The sequence below is a fragment of the Oncorhynchus mykiss genome, chromosome 9 (assembly GCF_013265735.2).
Source record: "Oncorhynchus mykiss isolate Arlee chromosome 9, USDA_OmykA_1.1, whole genome shotgun sequence".
In the NCBI taxonomy this organism is placed as follows: Eukaryota; Metazoa; Chordata; class Actinopteri; order Salmoniformes; family Salmonidae; genus Oncorhynchus; species Oncorhynchus mykiss.
Genome location: NC_048573.1, coordinates 4,209,736 through 4,226,573, shown reverse-complemented (window position 1 = coordinate 4,226,573; position 16,838 = coordinate 4,209,736). Strand labels below are relative to the sequence as shown.

The following is a 16,838-nucleotide window of genomic DNA, read 5'->3' as shown; positions in this document are numbered from 1 at the left end:
CTAGTTAACGTCATTCGTGTTTTTCAGGGCGTCTCGTTAACGTCATTAGTGTTTTTCAGGGCGTCTCGTTAACGTCATTCGTGTTTTTCAGGGCGTCTCGTTTCGTTAATGTCATTAGTGTTTTTTAGGGCGTCTCGTTAACGTCATTAGTGTTTTTCAGGGCATCTCGTTAACGTCATTAGTGTTTTTCAGGGCGTCTCGTTAAGGTCATTCGTGTTTTTCAGGGCGTCTCGTTTCGTTAACGTCATTCCTGTTTTTCAGGGCGTCTCGTAAACGTCATTAGTGTTTTTCAGGTCGTCTCGTCTCGTAAACGTCATTAGTGTTTTTCAGGGCGTCTCGTTAACGTCATTAGTGTTTTTCAGGGCGTCTCGTTAACGTCATTAGTGTTTTTCAGGGCGTCTCGTTAACGTCATTAGTGTTTTTCAGGGCGTCTCGTTAAGGTCATTCGTGTTTTTCAGGTCGTCTCGTTTCGTTAACGTCATTCGTGTTTTTCAGGGCGTCTCGTTAACGTCATTCGTGTTTTTCAGGTCGTCTCGTTTCGTTAACGTCATTAGTGTTTTTCAGGGCGTCTCGTTAACGTCATTAGTGTTTTTCAGGGCGTCTCGTTAACGTCATTAGTGTTTTTCAGGGCGTCTCGTTAACGTCATTAGTGTTTTTCAGGGCGTCTCGTTAACGTCATTAGTGTTTTTCAGGGCGTCTCGTTAACGTCATTCCTGTTTTTCAGGGCGTCTCGTTTCGTTAACGTCATTCCTGTTTTTCAGGGAGTCTCGTAAACGTCATTCGGGTTTTTCAGGGCGTCTCATTAACGTCATTAGTTTTCGTCAGGAACAATAGGGTGGTGACTAAATGAACAGTGGTGTATGGGGGTGGAACCTCAAGCCCTCTAAAATACTTACACGGGTATCCGGTCGTAGGCATCTTCAAAACAATCCTGCAAAACACAAAAACAGACAAGTTACATTACACCCACAGAAACACAGACAGTACGGTGCCAGCTGGAGCAGTGATAGCAGACAGTACGGTGCCAGCTGGAGCAGTGATAGCAGACAGTACAGTGCCAGCTGGAGCAGTGATAGCAGACAGTATGGTGCCAGCTGGAGCAGTGATAGCAGACAGTATGGTGCCAGCTGGAGCAGTGATAGCAGACAGTATGGTGCCAGCTGGAGCAGTGATAGCAGACAGTACGGTGCCAGCTGGAGCAGTGATAGCAGACAGTGTGGTGCCAGCTGGAGCAGTGATAGCAGACAGTGTGGTGCCAGCTGGAGCAGTGATAGCAGACAGTGTGGTGCCAGCTGGAACAGTGATAGCAGACAGTAGGGTGCCAGCTGGAGCAGTGATAGCAGACAGTATAGTGCCAGCTGGAGCAGTGATAGCAGGCAGTATAGTGCCAGCTGGAACAGTGATAGCAGACAGTTTAGTGCCAGCTGGAACAGTGATAGCAGACAGTACGGTCCCAGCTGGAGCAGTGATAGCAGGCAGTATAGTGCCAGCTGGAGCAGTGATAGCAGACAGTACAGTCCCAGCTGGAGCAGTGATAGCAGACAGTACGGTGCCAGCTGAAGCAGTGATAGCAGACAGTATAGTGCCAGCTGGAACAGTGACCTCCCATTGTTCAGAGGTCATTACAATAAAGTACCCCCTGGATGTAAAAAATGAGAAGGCACGAAAATAGTACAAAAAGAAGACTGAATATGGAAAATCAAGAGATACTTTTTGCTGACTATTATTTTTAAAAAATGGGAACATCAGTAACCTCATCTTCCACACAAACCATCCCCTGGCACAGTGCTATATTAGCACACTACCCCATTGTTAAGAGAGGGGTTGTTAACGAGGGGTGGAAACTCGGGATGTTAGACAACGAGGACTGACTCAGCCAATGTCAACCTGTACAAGTCAGGAACAGTAATGGTACAGGGCAACGACAAACAGTTTCAGCTGGATTTTCACCTAATTAAAGTGGGAGCGCAGCAGGAGAAGCTCTCTCTTGGTGAAGACTCCCACATCCCGAGCGAGTCAGACCTTTTCATGAAACAACCCCAAAGACGAGCAACCCCAAACGTAAAGTCAACCTCCCAGCAGAGAGTACCACTCGCTCACTGAAATTAAGGATAAATTCACCCAGCTGGAAGTAAGGCAGGTAGAGCTGGAACAGCAGGTGATTACACTTCAGTCAGCACAGACCCAGACAACAGTCCAGCACAACAACACCCCCTTAACCAGACCCGGAGAGCTGGAGGTGGAGAGAGACATATCTGCACTCTGGACAGTGGTGAGACAACTTCAACAGGAGAAAAAGCAAGAGCAGGAGAAGAACAGAGCACTAGAGGAGAGGATCAGACTGCTGGAGGAGAGGGTGTGGGGGATGGCGTGTGACAGAGAACAACCCATTAGAGAGCTGGCCACCCCCGCAGAGAAGCCAGCAGAACAGCCCACCTCACCTCCCGACACCACAGCAGAACAGTCCAACCCAGACCCCGACCATAGTGTCGACACCACAGCAGAACAGTCCAACCCAGACCATAGTGTCGACATCACAGCAGAACAGTCCAACCCAGACCATAGAGTCGACATCACAGCAGAACAGTCCACACCAGACCCTGACCATAGTGTCGACACCACAGCAGAACAGTCCAACCCAGACCCCGACCAGTGTCGACACCACAACAGAACAGACAAATGAAAAACCCCAAACACCAAGGGGATCTAACCCTCCCTGAGCACCCGCCCTGTCAGCCACCCTGATAGCCTTCCTGACAACCCCCCCACACCCACTGAGGACATACACAAGACAAAGGTTGTTCTCCTTATGGACTCAAATGGGAAATATATACAAGAGAAAACCCTTTTTCCCAAACACAGTGTGTCTAAACTCTGGTGTCCAAACACCCAGCGCGCCCTAGACCTTCTGTCTGAGAACCAACTAGGTTCACCCAGCCACATGATAATACACACAGGCACAAATAACCTGAGAACACAGCAGGAAAGGGTGGCCACAGCACTGAAGGGAGTGATTGAAAAGGCTTCTTCTACTTTCCCCAACGCACAAGTGGTTTTCTCCACCTTAATACCATGAAAAAACTTCCACGCTGCTACCATACAGCGGGTAAATGCAGGTATTTCCCGTGACTGTGCCTCAAAACCCAAATGTTTTCCTGGCCCACCACTCCACCCTGGACCTGAACAGCTTCTATGACCAGGTCCACCTCTACAAGGCAGTAGTGCCCACCACTCCACCCTGGACTTGAACAGCCTCTATGACCAGGTCCACCCTGGACTTGAACAGCCTCTATGACCAGGTCCACCTCTACAAGGCAGTAGTGCCCACCACTCCACCCTGGACTTGAACAGCCTCTATGACCAGGTCCACCTCTACAAGGCAGTAGTGCCCACCACTCCACCCTGGACTTGAACAGCCTCTATGACCAGGTCCACCTCTACAAGGCAGTAGTGCCCACCACTCCACCCTGGACTTGAACAGCCTCTATGACCAGGTCCACCTCTACAAGGCAGTAGTGCGCACCACTCCACCCTGGACTTGAACAGCCTCTATGACCAGGTCCACCTATACAAGGCAGTAGTGCCCACCACTCCACCCTGGACTTGAACAGCCTCTATGACCAGGTCCACCTATACAAGGCAGCAATCACAACCCTGCCAGGACCCTGAAGGACATCACCCTCAACAGCAACCCCAGCAACTCACACAGGAGAAACAGAGCAATAGACACCCTGCTCAGACCAGCGAGACCCCCCCCCCCACCCCTACACATAGAGGACCCCACCGAGACCATAGAGGACCCCACTCAGACCATAGAGGACCACCCCACCCAGACCATAGAACACCCCACCCAGACCATAGAGGACCACCCCACCCAGACCATAGAGGACCACCCCACCCAGACCATAGAGGACCCCACCCAGACCATAGAGGACCCCACTCAGACCATAGAGGACCACCCCACCCAGACCATAGAGGACCAGAGGCCCACCCCACCCAGACCATAGAGGACCACCCCACCCAGACCATAGAGGACCACCCCACTCAGATCATAGAGGACCATAGAGGACCCCACTCAGACCATAGAGGACCCCCAACCAGACCATAGAGGACCACCCCACTCAGATCATAGAAGGCCCCACCACTCAGACCATAGAGGACCATAGAGGACCCCACTCAGACCATAGAGGACCCCCAACCAGACCATAGAGGACCACCCCACTCAGATCATAGAAGGCCCCACCACTCAGACCATAGAGGACCATAGAGGACCCCCACTCAGACCATAGAGAACCATAGAGGACCCCAACCAGACAATAGAGGATCACCCCACTCAGACCATAGAGGACCATAGAGGACCCCCACCCAGACCATAGAGGACCACCCCACCCAGACCATAGAGGACCATGGAGGATCCCCCCCACTCAGACCATAGAGAACCACCCCACCCAGACCATAGAGGACCACCCCACCCAGACTAGAGAGGACCATAGAGGACCCCACTCAGACCCTAGAGGACCATGGAGGATCCCCCCACCCAGACCATAGAGGACCCCACCCAGACCATAGAGGACCCCCACCCAGACCATAGAAGACCCCCACTCAGACCATAGAGGACCACCCCACCCAGACCATAGAGGACCCCACACCCAGACCATAGAGGACAATAGAGAACCCCCCACTCAGACCATAGAGGACCACCCCACTCAGACCATAGAGGTTCACCCCACTCAGACCATAGAGGGCCACCCCAACCAGACCATAGAGGACCACCCCACCCAGACCATAGAGGACCACCCCACCCAGACCATAGGACCACTCCACCCAGACCATAGAGGACCACCCCAAATCAGACCATAGAGGACCACCCCACCCAGACCATAGAGGACCACCCCACCCAGACCATAGAGGACCCTCACCCAGACCATAGAGGACCACCCCATCCAGACCATAGAGGACCACCCCACCCAGACCATAGAGGACCACCCCACCCAGACCATAGAGGACCACCCCACCCAGACCATAGAGGACCACCCCACTCAGACCATAGAGGACCATAGAGGACCACCCCACCCAGACCATAGAGGACCACCCCACCCAGACCATAGAGGACCACCCCACCCAGACCACAGACCGGAGGCCCATAGAGGACCACCCCACCCAGACCATAGAGGACCACCCCACCCAGACCATAGAGGACCCCCACCCAGACCATAGAGGACCACCCCACTCAGACCATAGAGGACCATAGAGGACCCCACTCAGACCACAGAAGACCACCCCACTCAGACCATAGAGGACCACCCCACCCAGACCATAGAGGACCACCCCACCCAGACCATAGAGGACCACCCCACCCAGACCAGAGGACCACCCCACCCAGACCATAGAGGACCACCCCACCCAGACCATAGAGGACCCCACCCAGACCATAGAGGACCCCACTCAGACCATAGAGGACCACCCCACCCAGACCATAGAGGACCATAGAGGACCACCCCACCCAGACCATAGAGGACCACCCCACCCAGACCATAGAGGACCACCCCACTCAGATCATAGAGGACCATAGAGGACCCCACTCAGACCATAGAGGACCCCCAACCAGACCATAGAGGACCACCCCACTCAGATCATAGAGGGCCCCACCACTCAGACCATAGAGGACCATAGAGGACCCCCACTCAGACCATAGAGAACCATAGAGGACCCCCAACCAGACAATAGAGGATCACCCCACTCAGACCATAGAGGACCATAGAGGACCCCCACCCAGACCATAGAGGACCACCCCACCCAGACCATAGAGGACCATGGAGGATCCCCCCCACTCAGACCATAGAGGACCACCCCACCCAGACCAGAGGACCACCCCACCCAGACCATAGAGGACCACCCCACCCAGACCATAGAGGACCACCCCACCCAGACCATAGAGGACCACCCCACCCAGACCATAGAGAACCACCCCACCCAGACCATAGAGGACCATACCAACCAACCAAACAATACAGAAATACACTACGGGATTAGAAGGAACAGCATGTCAGAAATCAGCTCAATGTAACTGAAGAATCCATAGACTCTAACCACTTCCCTTGAAAATTAGAACACACTAAACAAACAACAACACGAAGAGTTATCTATCCAAAACAGAGATGTATGGATAAACCACTTCTCTAATATCTTTGTCTCTATAACAAAGAACAAACTGCAAAAACATAGACATGATCAAATACAAATCATACTTTCAACTATTACAGACGACCAGAACTCACTGGATTCTCCAATTACATTGAATGAACTACAGGACAAAATAAAAACCCTCCAACCCAAAAAGGCCTGTGGTGTTGAGAGAGTACACAGTGGCAGAATACCTGACCACTGTGACTGACCCAAACTTAAGGAAAGCTTTGACTATGTACAGACTCAGTGAGCATAGCCTTGCTATTGAGAAAGGCCGCCGTAGGCAGACATGGCTCTCAAGAGAAGACAGGCTATGTGCACACTGCCCACAAAATGAGGTGGAAACGGAGCTGCACTTCCTAACCTCCTGACAAATGTATGACCATATTAGAGACACATATTTCCCTCAGATTACACAGATACACAAATAATTCTAACCTTGATAAACTCCCATATCTACTGGGTGAAATAACACAGTGTGACATCACAGCAGCAAGATGTGTGACCTGTTGCCACGAGAAAATGTCAACCAGTGAAGAACAAACACCATTGTAAATACAACCCATATTTATGTTCATTTATTTTCCCTTTTGTACTTTAACTATTTGCACATCCTTACTGATTTCCCTTTATTTCACTAGGGAGATGTGCGACACATACAGACATAATGACATTTGTAATGTCTTTATTCTTTTTCAACTTCTGTGAGTGTAATGTTTACTGTTAATGTATTGTTTACTTCACTTTTGTTTATTATCTAGTTCACTTGCTTTGGCAACGTTAACACATGTTTCCCATAGCAATAAAGCCTTTAAGCTGAAATTGAGAGAGAGAGAGACACACACTTGTGTGTGATGTTTCCAGTTGATGTCTGATTGTTTTGGTGTTTGTTGTTGGGTTTCTTCACTTGGCCATGTGAACCTGTTCCCATGCCAATAAAGCCCTTTGACATTCTCGTTGGTTCACCTAAGACAGCTCCCCACTCACACCCATCCAGTCCCCCCCTGTCCAGCTCCCCACTCACACCCATCCAGTCCCCCCCTGTCCAGCTCCCCACTCACACCCATCCAGTCCCCCCCTGTCCAGCTCCCCACTCACACCCATCCAGTCCCCCCCTGTCCAGCTCCCCACTCACACCCATCCAGTCCCCCCCTGTCCAGCTCCCCACTCACACCCATCCAGTCCCCCCCTGTCCAGCTCCCCACTCACACCCATCCAGTCCCCCCCTGTCCAGCTCCCCACTCACACCCATCCAGTCCCCCCCTGTCCAGCTCCCCACTCACACCCATCCAGTCCCCCCCTGTCCAGCTCCCCACTCACACCCATCCAGTCCCCCCCTGTCCAGCTCCCCACTCACACCCATCCAGTCCCCCCCTGTCCAGCTCCCCACTCACACCCATCCAGTCCCCCCTGTCCAGCTCCCCACTCACACCCATCCAGTCCCCCCCTGTCCAGCTCCCCACTCACACCCATCCAGTCCCCCCTGTCCAGCTCCCCACTCACACCCATCCAGTCCCCCCCTGTCCAGCTCCCCACTCACACCCATCCAGTCCCCCGTGTCCAGCTCCCCACTCACACCCATCCAGTCCCCCGTGTCCAGCTCCCCACTCACACCCATCCAGTCCCCCCCTGTCCAGCTCCCCACTCACACCCATCCAGTCCCCCCCTGTCCAGCTCCCCACTCACACCCATCCAGTCCCCTCTGTCCAGCTCTGAGAGGATGCTAATAATAGCATTGTAGTCACTTACATAAAATCGTGACAACAGCCCACACACACACAGAGAGAGAGAGAGAGAGAGCACTCCGCCCCCCCCCCCCCCCCCCCCCCCCGAGGCAATGTTTTACTGTCTAGATCAGATCGATGGTTTCTACACAACGACATCACCCAGGCCTGTTAATCAGACAGCTTTTAACAGTGAACACATTCTCTCCCTGTCCAGCACACACACACACACACACACACACACACGTGTCACCAATAAACCCTCCTAACAGTGGGGCTGTAGGGTTAATGGTATGACTGAGGATCAGGATAACTAGATTACGACAGCTGAGCCCGCCGCAGGTTAAATACAAAAATTATATTACACATTTTAAAAAAATAGATTAGAATCATTTTGTTGCTGTCCAATACACAATATCCTCTATTTCTCTCTCATCTCAAGGTTGCCGTTTACATATCAGTCAGTTCATTAACAGATGATGATGTGTCACGAGGACATTCTCTCAGCATTACACACACACACACACACACACACACACACACACACACACACACACACACACACACACACGGGCTGATTTGTTCCACCACAGGTAATGGGACACTACTAACTAATTGATGAGGACTGACGCTGGAGTCTAGTGGTGTGTGTGTGTGTGTGTGTGTGTGTGTGTGTGTGTGTGTACAGTGTGTTTGTGTTTCCAGTCCCCATTCGAATGGAGTCTGTCACTATCACTTTATGTCCAGCAATGAGTGTGTTGATAGCATACTGACAACTTATGATTAACTACTGATGACTGACTACTGATGACTGACTACTGATGACTGACGATTGACTACTGACAACTGATGACTGACAACTGATGACTGACAACTGATGACTGACTACTGATGACTGACGATTGACTACTGATGACTGACTACTGATGACTGACTACTGACGACTGATAACTGACTACTTATGATTAACTACTGATGACTGACTACTGATGACTGACTACTGACGACTTATGATTAACTACTGATGACTGATTACTGATGACTGACTACTGATGACTGACTACTGACGACTGACTACTGACGACTTATGATTAACTACTGATGACTGACTACTGATGACTGACTACTGATGACTGACTACTGATGACTGACGATTGACTACTGATGACTGACTACTGATGACTGACTACTGATGACTGACTACTGACGATTGACTACTGACTACTGACGACTGACTACTGATGACTGACTACTGACGGACTACTGATGACTGACTGCTACTGACTGACTACTGATAACTGATAACTGATGACTGATGACTGACTACTGACGACTGACTGACTAATGATGACTGACTGACTACTGATGACTGACTGACTACTGATGACTGACTACTGGCTACTGATGACTGACTACTGATGACTGACTGACTACTGATGACTGACTACTGACGACTTATGATTAACTACTGATGACTGATTACTGATGACTGACTACTGATGACTGACTACTGACGACTGACTACTGACGACTTATGATTAACTACTGATGACTGACTACTGATGACTGACTACTGATGACTGACGATTGACTACTGACAACTGACAACTGATGACTGACAACTGATGACTGACAACTGATGACTGACGATTGACTACTGATGACTGACTACTGACGATTGACTACTGACGGACTACTGATGACTGACTGCTACTGACTGACTACTGATAACTGATAACTGATGACTGACTACTGATGGCTGACTGACTAATGATGACTGACTGACTACTGATGACTGACTGACTACTGATGACTGACTACTGGCTACTGATGACTGACTACTGATGACTGACTGACTACTGATGACTGACTGACTACTGGCTACTGATGACTGACTACTGATGACTGACTGACTACTGATGACTGACTGACTACTGGCTACTGATGACTGATTACTGATGACTGACTACTGATGACTGACTGACTACTGATGACTGACTGACTGACTACTGATGACTGATGACTGACTACTGATGACTGACTGACTACTGATGACTGACTGACTGACTACTGATGACTGACTGACTACTGATGACTGACTGACTACTGATGACTGACTACTGATGACTGACTGACAACTGACTGACTACTGATGACTGACTACTACTAACTGGCTACTGACTACTGATGACTGACTACTGACTGACTACTTATGACTGATGACTAACATTGTCACTTTCAAATGCACTGTACCCAGAACACAGATTTAAAAAATAAATAATAGCCATTTTTTTTTTACGTTTAATTTTTCAGAGTATGTATATTGGAGTGCCACGGCAGGAAACTACAATATGTAGCGAATTTTGAACAGAAGTGTTGATAGGGCAGGACTGTTGTGCGGCAGGTAGCCTCGTAATTAAGAGCATTGAACAAGGCAGTTAACCCTACTGTTCCTAAACCGTAATTGTGAATAAGAATACATTCTTTAACTGACTTGCCTAGTTAAATAAAGGTTAAATAAATTAAAAACATTAAAATGCAATGTAGCGAGTTCAGAACGTAACTTATAAAGAGCCAAGTGACTTCCGAACTGCCAGGAACTTCCCGAAATAACCCGCTGTGTTGCGGCTCGGGGGCATTTAGTCTCAATCCAGCCGTCTGTCTGTCTGCTGGAAAACGCAAGCCACGTCACAAAGGGTCTACCGGGATATTTAAGCTAAATGCAGTTTTTACGCTACTGGCTGGCTGCACAACAAACATGCAATTATGTAGACTGTTTTATTGGGGCTCCCGAAGGCACTGCATTTCAGTGCTAGAGGCGTCACTAAAAAAACACCCCGGTTCGAAACCAGGCTGTATCACAACCGGCCGTGATTGAGAGTCCCATAGGGCGTCGCACAATTGGCCCAGCATCGTGCGGGTTTATCCGGTGTAGGCCGTCATTGTAAATAAGAATTTGTTCTTATCTAACTTGCCTAGTAGACACACAGAATGATAAGGAGGAGAATGTCTGTCTGTAAGAAACAGTAGGCTATTGTGATAATGAAGAGTGTAACTTAATTGTAACTCTTGTACAATAGACCATGTCTTTTCTAACTAGCTAATTTACTAACAGCAACCGTTATGGTCACATAACCTAATCTTCCGCGAGGTAACTATGTAACACAGTGTAATAGGATAGCCCGTGTCCAATTATGTCCATATAAAAACGCATTGGGTGTGAGAAATGCGCTTTACAAATGAAATGTGATTATGAATAATAATAGTAGGCTACACAACTAGTCAACAACAGAAATAACCTTGTAGCCTACTTCCGTATTGAGCAATATGACCATATCTAAACCAAGACAAATGCAGACGAGAACACAGCCATAGTTTAAGATACATCATCATCATCATCATAACCCATGTCCTCTTCCTCACCTCATCGTCGGCGTTATTCCCAGATCCGTTCCCGACCTGGGCCATGGTTCGCTGGGTAGAAGGCTAGCAGCAAAGCCAGTAAAGGACTGGGACTGGTAACAAACTTAGGGCTTCAGCAGGAGTAAAAGGCTAGATATTCATTAGGTCAGAAAATTATTTCGTTTAGGTCCAGCTCTCCTTCTCTCTCCCTCGGCGGTGAGTGTCTCAGTCTCTGTTCAGACAGAGACTGTTTTTGCCTGGACGGTTCGTGGTTTAGCCAGCTGCTGCTTTCTCTCTGCGGAGCCTTTCCTTTCGCGGGATACACACTCCCAGGAACGCTCAACACCGGTCCGCCTTCTGACAACACAACAGGAAAACCGTTTCCACCGGGGCAGCCCAGTCCGTCCTGACTACACAGCCCTCGAGCCTTTCTCCGGTCAATCACGGAAAGAACGAGAGAGCCCTCTCCAGGTGTCACGTCAGCAGTCAAGAAACTGAAACAGGATATAAGGCAGCGCGCAACCGGCCGTTGAGATATCAACAACCCCGGTAAAAGCCGGCATTTAGCCTATTTCTATCAACCCGCGCCTTACTCACTCTCTTCTGCATATAGCCTAGTCTAGTAGATAATTCATGTATATATGTGAATCGGTCCTTCTCATTTGAACGTTTATTCAGCCTAGAAAAATAGGCCCAGAGAGGACAGTCGCCTATAGACTATACTAACCTTTGCCGTGGCACGGTTACGGTGTTCCCGTATCGACTCAACGGTAGACTCTGGACGCGATCATTTTTAATAAATGTGCCTCGAGTCCAAAAGCGACGCACCACGACACGCATGTGGCTCTACGTGCCTTTATTTATTATACGCAGAGGGGGTTTGGCCTGAGAATCAATGCAGATGAATAGTCACGCACAAAATCATATTTTCTAAATGCCAGTTAATTATGATCCATAATAAAAATACAGGTTCCTAGGATAAGAAGTGGATACCGTTCTTATTCCCTCGGTGTCTGAATGATAGCCTATGGTTGTTGTACCCTACTAAGTTATGAAAAATGTACCGGATTAATATTGGTCTTTTCACTGTGTGCGCATTGCGCGGAAAATTGTTCTGGCTATGTGGCAAATACAAATCGCTCCTCCCCTCCCACTAGTCAGTGGTCATCTTCACATGCACCACCCAAACACAGCCACTAGAGGGAGGCAAGGCGCTCTCACGACCTCTAAGCATCTGGAGAGAGACAGAGAGAGGGAGAACTATCTTATCCTGGAATATACAAGGTCAGAGGTCATCTGCCTTTGGTAGGTTTCTACACTACTTTCTGCTAAAGTGCAGGAACCCAGACTTAAATCAAAGAAATGGGAAAATACATACATTGTCATCCTACAAGAAACATGGTATAAAGGAGACAGATCCACTGGTTGTCCTCTAGGTTACAGAGAGCTGGTAGTCCCATCCACCACACTACCAGGTGGGTGGTATAGAGGAGACAGACCCACTGGTTGCCCTCTAGGTTACAGAGAGCTGGTAGTCCCATCCACCACACTACCAGGTGGGTGGTATAGAGGAGACAGACCCACTGGTTGCCCTCTAGGTTACAGAGAGCTGGTAGTCCCATCCACCACACTACCAGGTGTGAAACAGGGAAGGGACTCCGGTGGTATGCTAATTTGGTAGAGAGCAGACCTAACTCACACTATTAAATTAATCAAAACAGGAACATTTTACATCTGTCTAGAAATTAATAAGGAAATTATGTCAACATGTACTAACTAGTCTGTGGTGACCTAAATGTCAGAACCGGACAAGAACCTGAAACCCTCAGCACACAGGGGGACAAACACCTGCCTGGAGGTGACAGTATTCCCTCCCCAATATGCCCCCCTAGGTACAACTATGACCAACAAAAACGGGCACAACTCCTGCAGCTCTGTTGCATCCTGGGTATGTACATAGTCAATGGTAGTCTTCGAGGGGACTCCTACGGTAGGTACACCTATAGCTCTGTTACATCCTGGGTCTGTACATAGTCAATGGTAGTCTTCAAGGGGACTCCTACGGTAGGTACTCCTATAGCTCTGTTACATCCTGGGTCTGTACATAGTCAATGGTAGTCTTCGAGGGGACTCCTACGGTAGGTACACCTATAGCTCTGTTACATCCTGGGTATGTACATAGTCAATGGTAGTCTTCAAGGGGACTCCTACGGTAGGTACTCCTATAGCTCTGTTACATCCTGGGTCTGTACATAGTCAATGGTAGTCTTCAAGGGGACTCATACAGTAGGTACACCTATAGCTCTGTTACATCCTGGGTATGTACATAGTCAATGGTAGTCTTCAAGGGGACTCATACAGTAGGTACACCTATAGCTCTGTTACATCCTGGGTATGTACATAGTCAATGGTAGTCTTCAAGGGGACTCATACAGTAGGTACACCTATAACTCATCTCTTGGCAGTAGTACTGGTGACTACTTTATCACTGACCTCATACGACAGACCATGTATTCACCCGGCACACCCTAATTCACAAACAAACAAAACAAAACCAAAGTCTTCTCATGCTTTGTTGATTTAAAAAAAAAGCTTTTGACTCAATTTGGCGAGGGTTCTAGAACAGTCTGCAGCACCCGGCCTCACCCTACTAGAACCTGAAGTCAAATGTCTACTGTTTGTTGATGATCTGGTGCTTCTGTCCCCAACCAAGGAGGGCCTACAGCAGCACCTAGATCTTCTGCGCAGATTCTGTCAGATTTGGGCCCTGACAGTTAATCTACCCCGGCCTAAACATCAGTGCCACAGGTAACTTCCACAAAGCTGTGAACGATCTGAGAGACAATGCAAGAAGGACCTTCTACGCCATCAAAATGAACATTTACAGCCTACCGAGTGGCACAGTGGTCTAAGGTACTGCATCGCAGTGCTAACTGTGCCACTAGAGATCCTGGTTTGAGTCCAGGCTCTGTCGCAGCTGGCTGCAACCGGGAGACCCATGGGGTGGCGCACAATTGGCCCAGCGTTGGCCGGCAGGGATGTTCATTGCGCTCTAGCGACTCCTTGTGGCGGGCCGGGCGCAATGCACGTTGACACAGTCGCCAGGTGTAACGGAGTTGTCTGTAAGTTGAGTCTGGCTTCCGGGGTGGATGTGCATTGTGTCAAGAAGCAGTGCGCCTTGGTAGGGTCGTGTTTCGGAGGACGCGTGGCTCTCGACCTTCGTCTCTCTCCCCAGTCCGTATGCGAGTTACAGCAATGGAATGACTTACCAATTGGATACAATGAAATTGGGTATAAACATTTTTTTTTTAAAAGGAACATAACATTTGACCAATTAGGATCTGGCTAAAAAATACTGGAATCAGTTATAGAACCCATTGCCCTTTATGGTTGTGGAGGTCTGGGGTCCCCGCTCACCAACCAACGATTCACAAAATGGGACAAACACCAAATTGAGACTCTGCATGCAGAATTCTGCAAAAACATCCTCTTGGTAAAATACCAAATAATGCATGCAGCTCATAATTAGGACGATTCCCGCTAATGATTCAAATCCTGAAAATATTTATAATAATATAATATATATATATATATATATATATATATAATATAGAATATAATTTAATTCTACAACCTGCTATAACTGATTCGACAAAGCCTTCACCTACGAACCTGGAGAAGAGTCCCCTCAGAGCCCCAGGACAGCAACAGAACTAAACACAACCAAATCATGAGAAAACAAAAAGATAATTACTTGACACATTGGAAAGAATTAACAAAAAAACAGAGCAAACTAGAATGCTATTTGGCCCTAAACAGAGAGTACACAGCGGCAGAATACCTGACCACTGTGACTGAACCAAACTTAAGGAAAGCTTTGCCTTGCTATTGAAAGAGGCCGACCGTAGGCAGACCTGGCTCTCAAGAGAAGACAGGCTATGTGCAACACTGCCCACAAAATGAGGTGGAAACTGAGCTGCACTTCCTAACCTCCTGACAAATGTATGACCCTATTAGAGACACATATTTCCCTCAGATTACACAGATACACCAAGAATGAAAGTAAAAGTAAAATCCCACAGTGTGACATCACAGCAGCAAGACGTGTGACCTGTTGCCACAAGAAAAAAGGGGCAACCAGTGAAGAACGAACACCATTGTAAAATTTCAACCCATATTTATCCCTCTGTGAGCTGAAGCACAGCTGGGTCATGCAACAAGACAATGTTTGGTTGGAGTCATTGCTGCCACAGTAAACTTCCTCCACAGAGACGTGAGAGACTGGTCCACAACTACAGGAAGCGGTTGGTTGGAGTCATTGCTGCCACAGTAAACTTCCTCCACAGAGACGTGAGAGACTGGCCCACAACTACAGGAAGCGTTTGGTTGGAGTCATTGCAGCTTAAGGAGAACCAGAGATTCCGGGGGACTTTCTCACAGCTCTGTATCAGTCAACAGTCCAAACGAGGGTGTCTTGTCCTGCTCCTGAAATCTGCTCCTGCATTCATCCCATCAGCAACAGAGCATCGGGGAGGTGCAAGTCTGACATCAATGTCTGAAGCGCAATTACAGTTAAATATGGTCAATTTCAGAACTTGTTAATTATACAACATAAACATGGTGTTGACACCAGTGGCGATCGTGTCCTTTACGATTAAGAAGGACGATACATTTATTTATTTAATGAGCCTGGCCTTATTTCTATTACAGCATACTGGATGATTCACCCGGGTTACTGTCATTCATATTCACCCGGGTTACTGTCATTCATATTCACCCGGGTTACTGTCATTCATATTCTCCCGGGTTACTGTCATTCATATTCACCCGGGTTACTGTCATTCATATTCACCCGGGTTACTGTCATTCATATTCTCCCAGGTTACTGTCATTCATATTCACCCGGGTTATTGACATTCATATTCACCCAGGTTACTGTCATTCATATTCACCCGGGTTACTGCCATTCATATTCACCCGGGTTACTGTCATTCATATTCACCCAGGTTACTGTCATTCATATTCACCCGGGTTATTGACATTCATATTCACCCAGGTTACTGTCATTCATATTCACCCGGGTTACTGTCATTCATATTCACCCGGGTTACTGTCATTCATATTCACCCGGGTTACTGTCATTCATATTCACCCAGGTTACTGTCATTCATATTCACCCGGGTTACTGTCATTCATATTCACCCGGGTTACTGTCATTCATATTCACCCGGGTTACTGTCATTCATATTCACCCAGTTCAATGTAACAGTGACAGGTTTAGGTTACTGTCATTCATATTCACCCAGTTCAATGTAACAGTGACAGGTTTAGGTTACTGTCATTCATATTCACCCAGTTCAATGTAACAGTGACGGGTTTAGGTTACTGTCATTCATATTCACCCAGTTCAATGTAACAGTGACAGGTTTAGGTTACTGTCATTCACCCAGTTCAATGTAACAGTGATGGGTTTAGGTTACTACATGATACTAGAATGTTCCCTGTACCCATCATGAGGTTGCTACA

At 48.2% G+C, this 16,838-nt stretch overlaps 1 protein-coding gene across 2 annotated transcripts in view; it reads right to left on the bottom strand.

The window, feature by feature from the left end:
- LOC110531318 (tetratricopeptide repeat protein 39B) overlaps positions 1-12,425 on the bottom strand; it is a 47,292-nt gene extending 34,867 nt beyond the window's left edge. Inside the window, exons 1-2 of one of the 2 annotated variants that reach the window (XM_036987120.1) lie at positions 11,334-12,425; positions 897-931 (exon numbers count right to left, since the gene is read on the bottom strand). In XM_036987120.1, the coding sequence (XP_036843015.1) occupies positions 897-931; positions 11,334-11,378 (80 nt within the window). In that variant the 5' untranslated portion in view covers positions 11,379-12,425. The remainder of the gene's footprint in view (positions 1-896; positions 932-11,333) is intronic. The other variant, XM_036987121.1, reaches the window with a different exon arrangement.
- Positions 12,426-16,838: the final 4,413 nt, after the last annotated feature.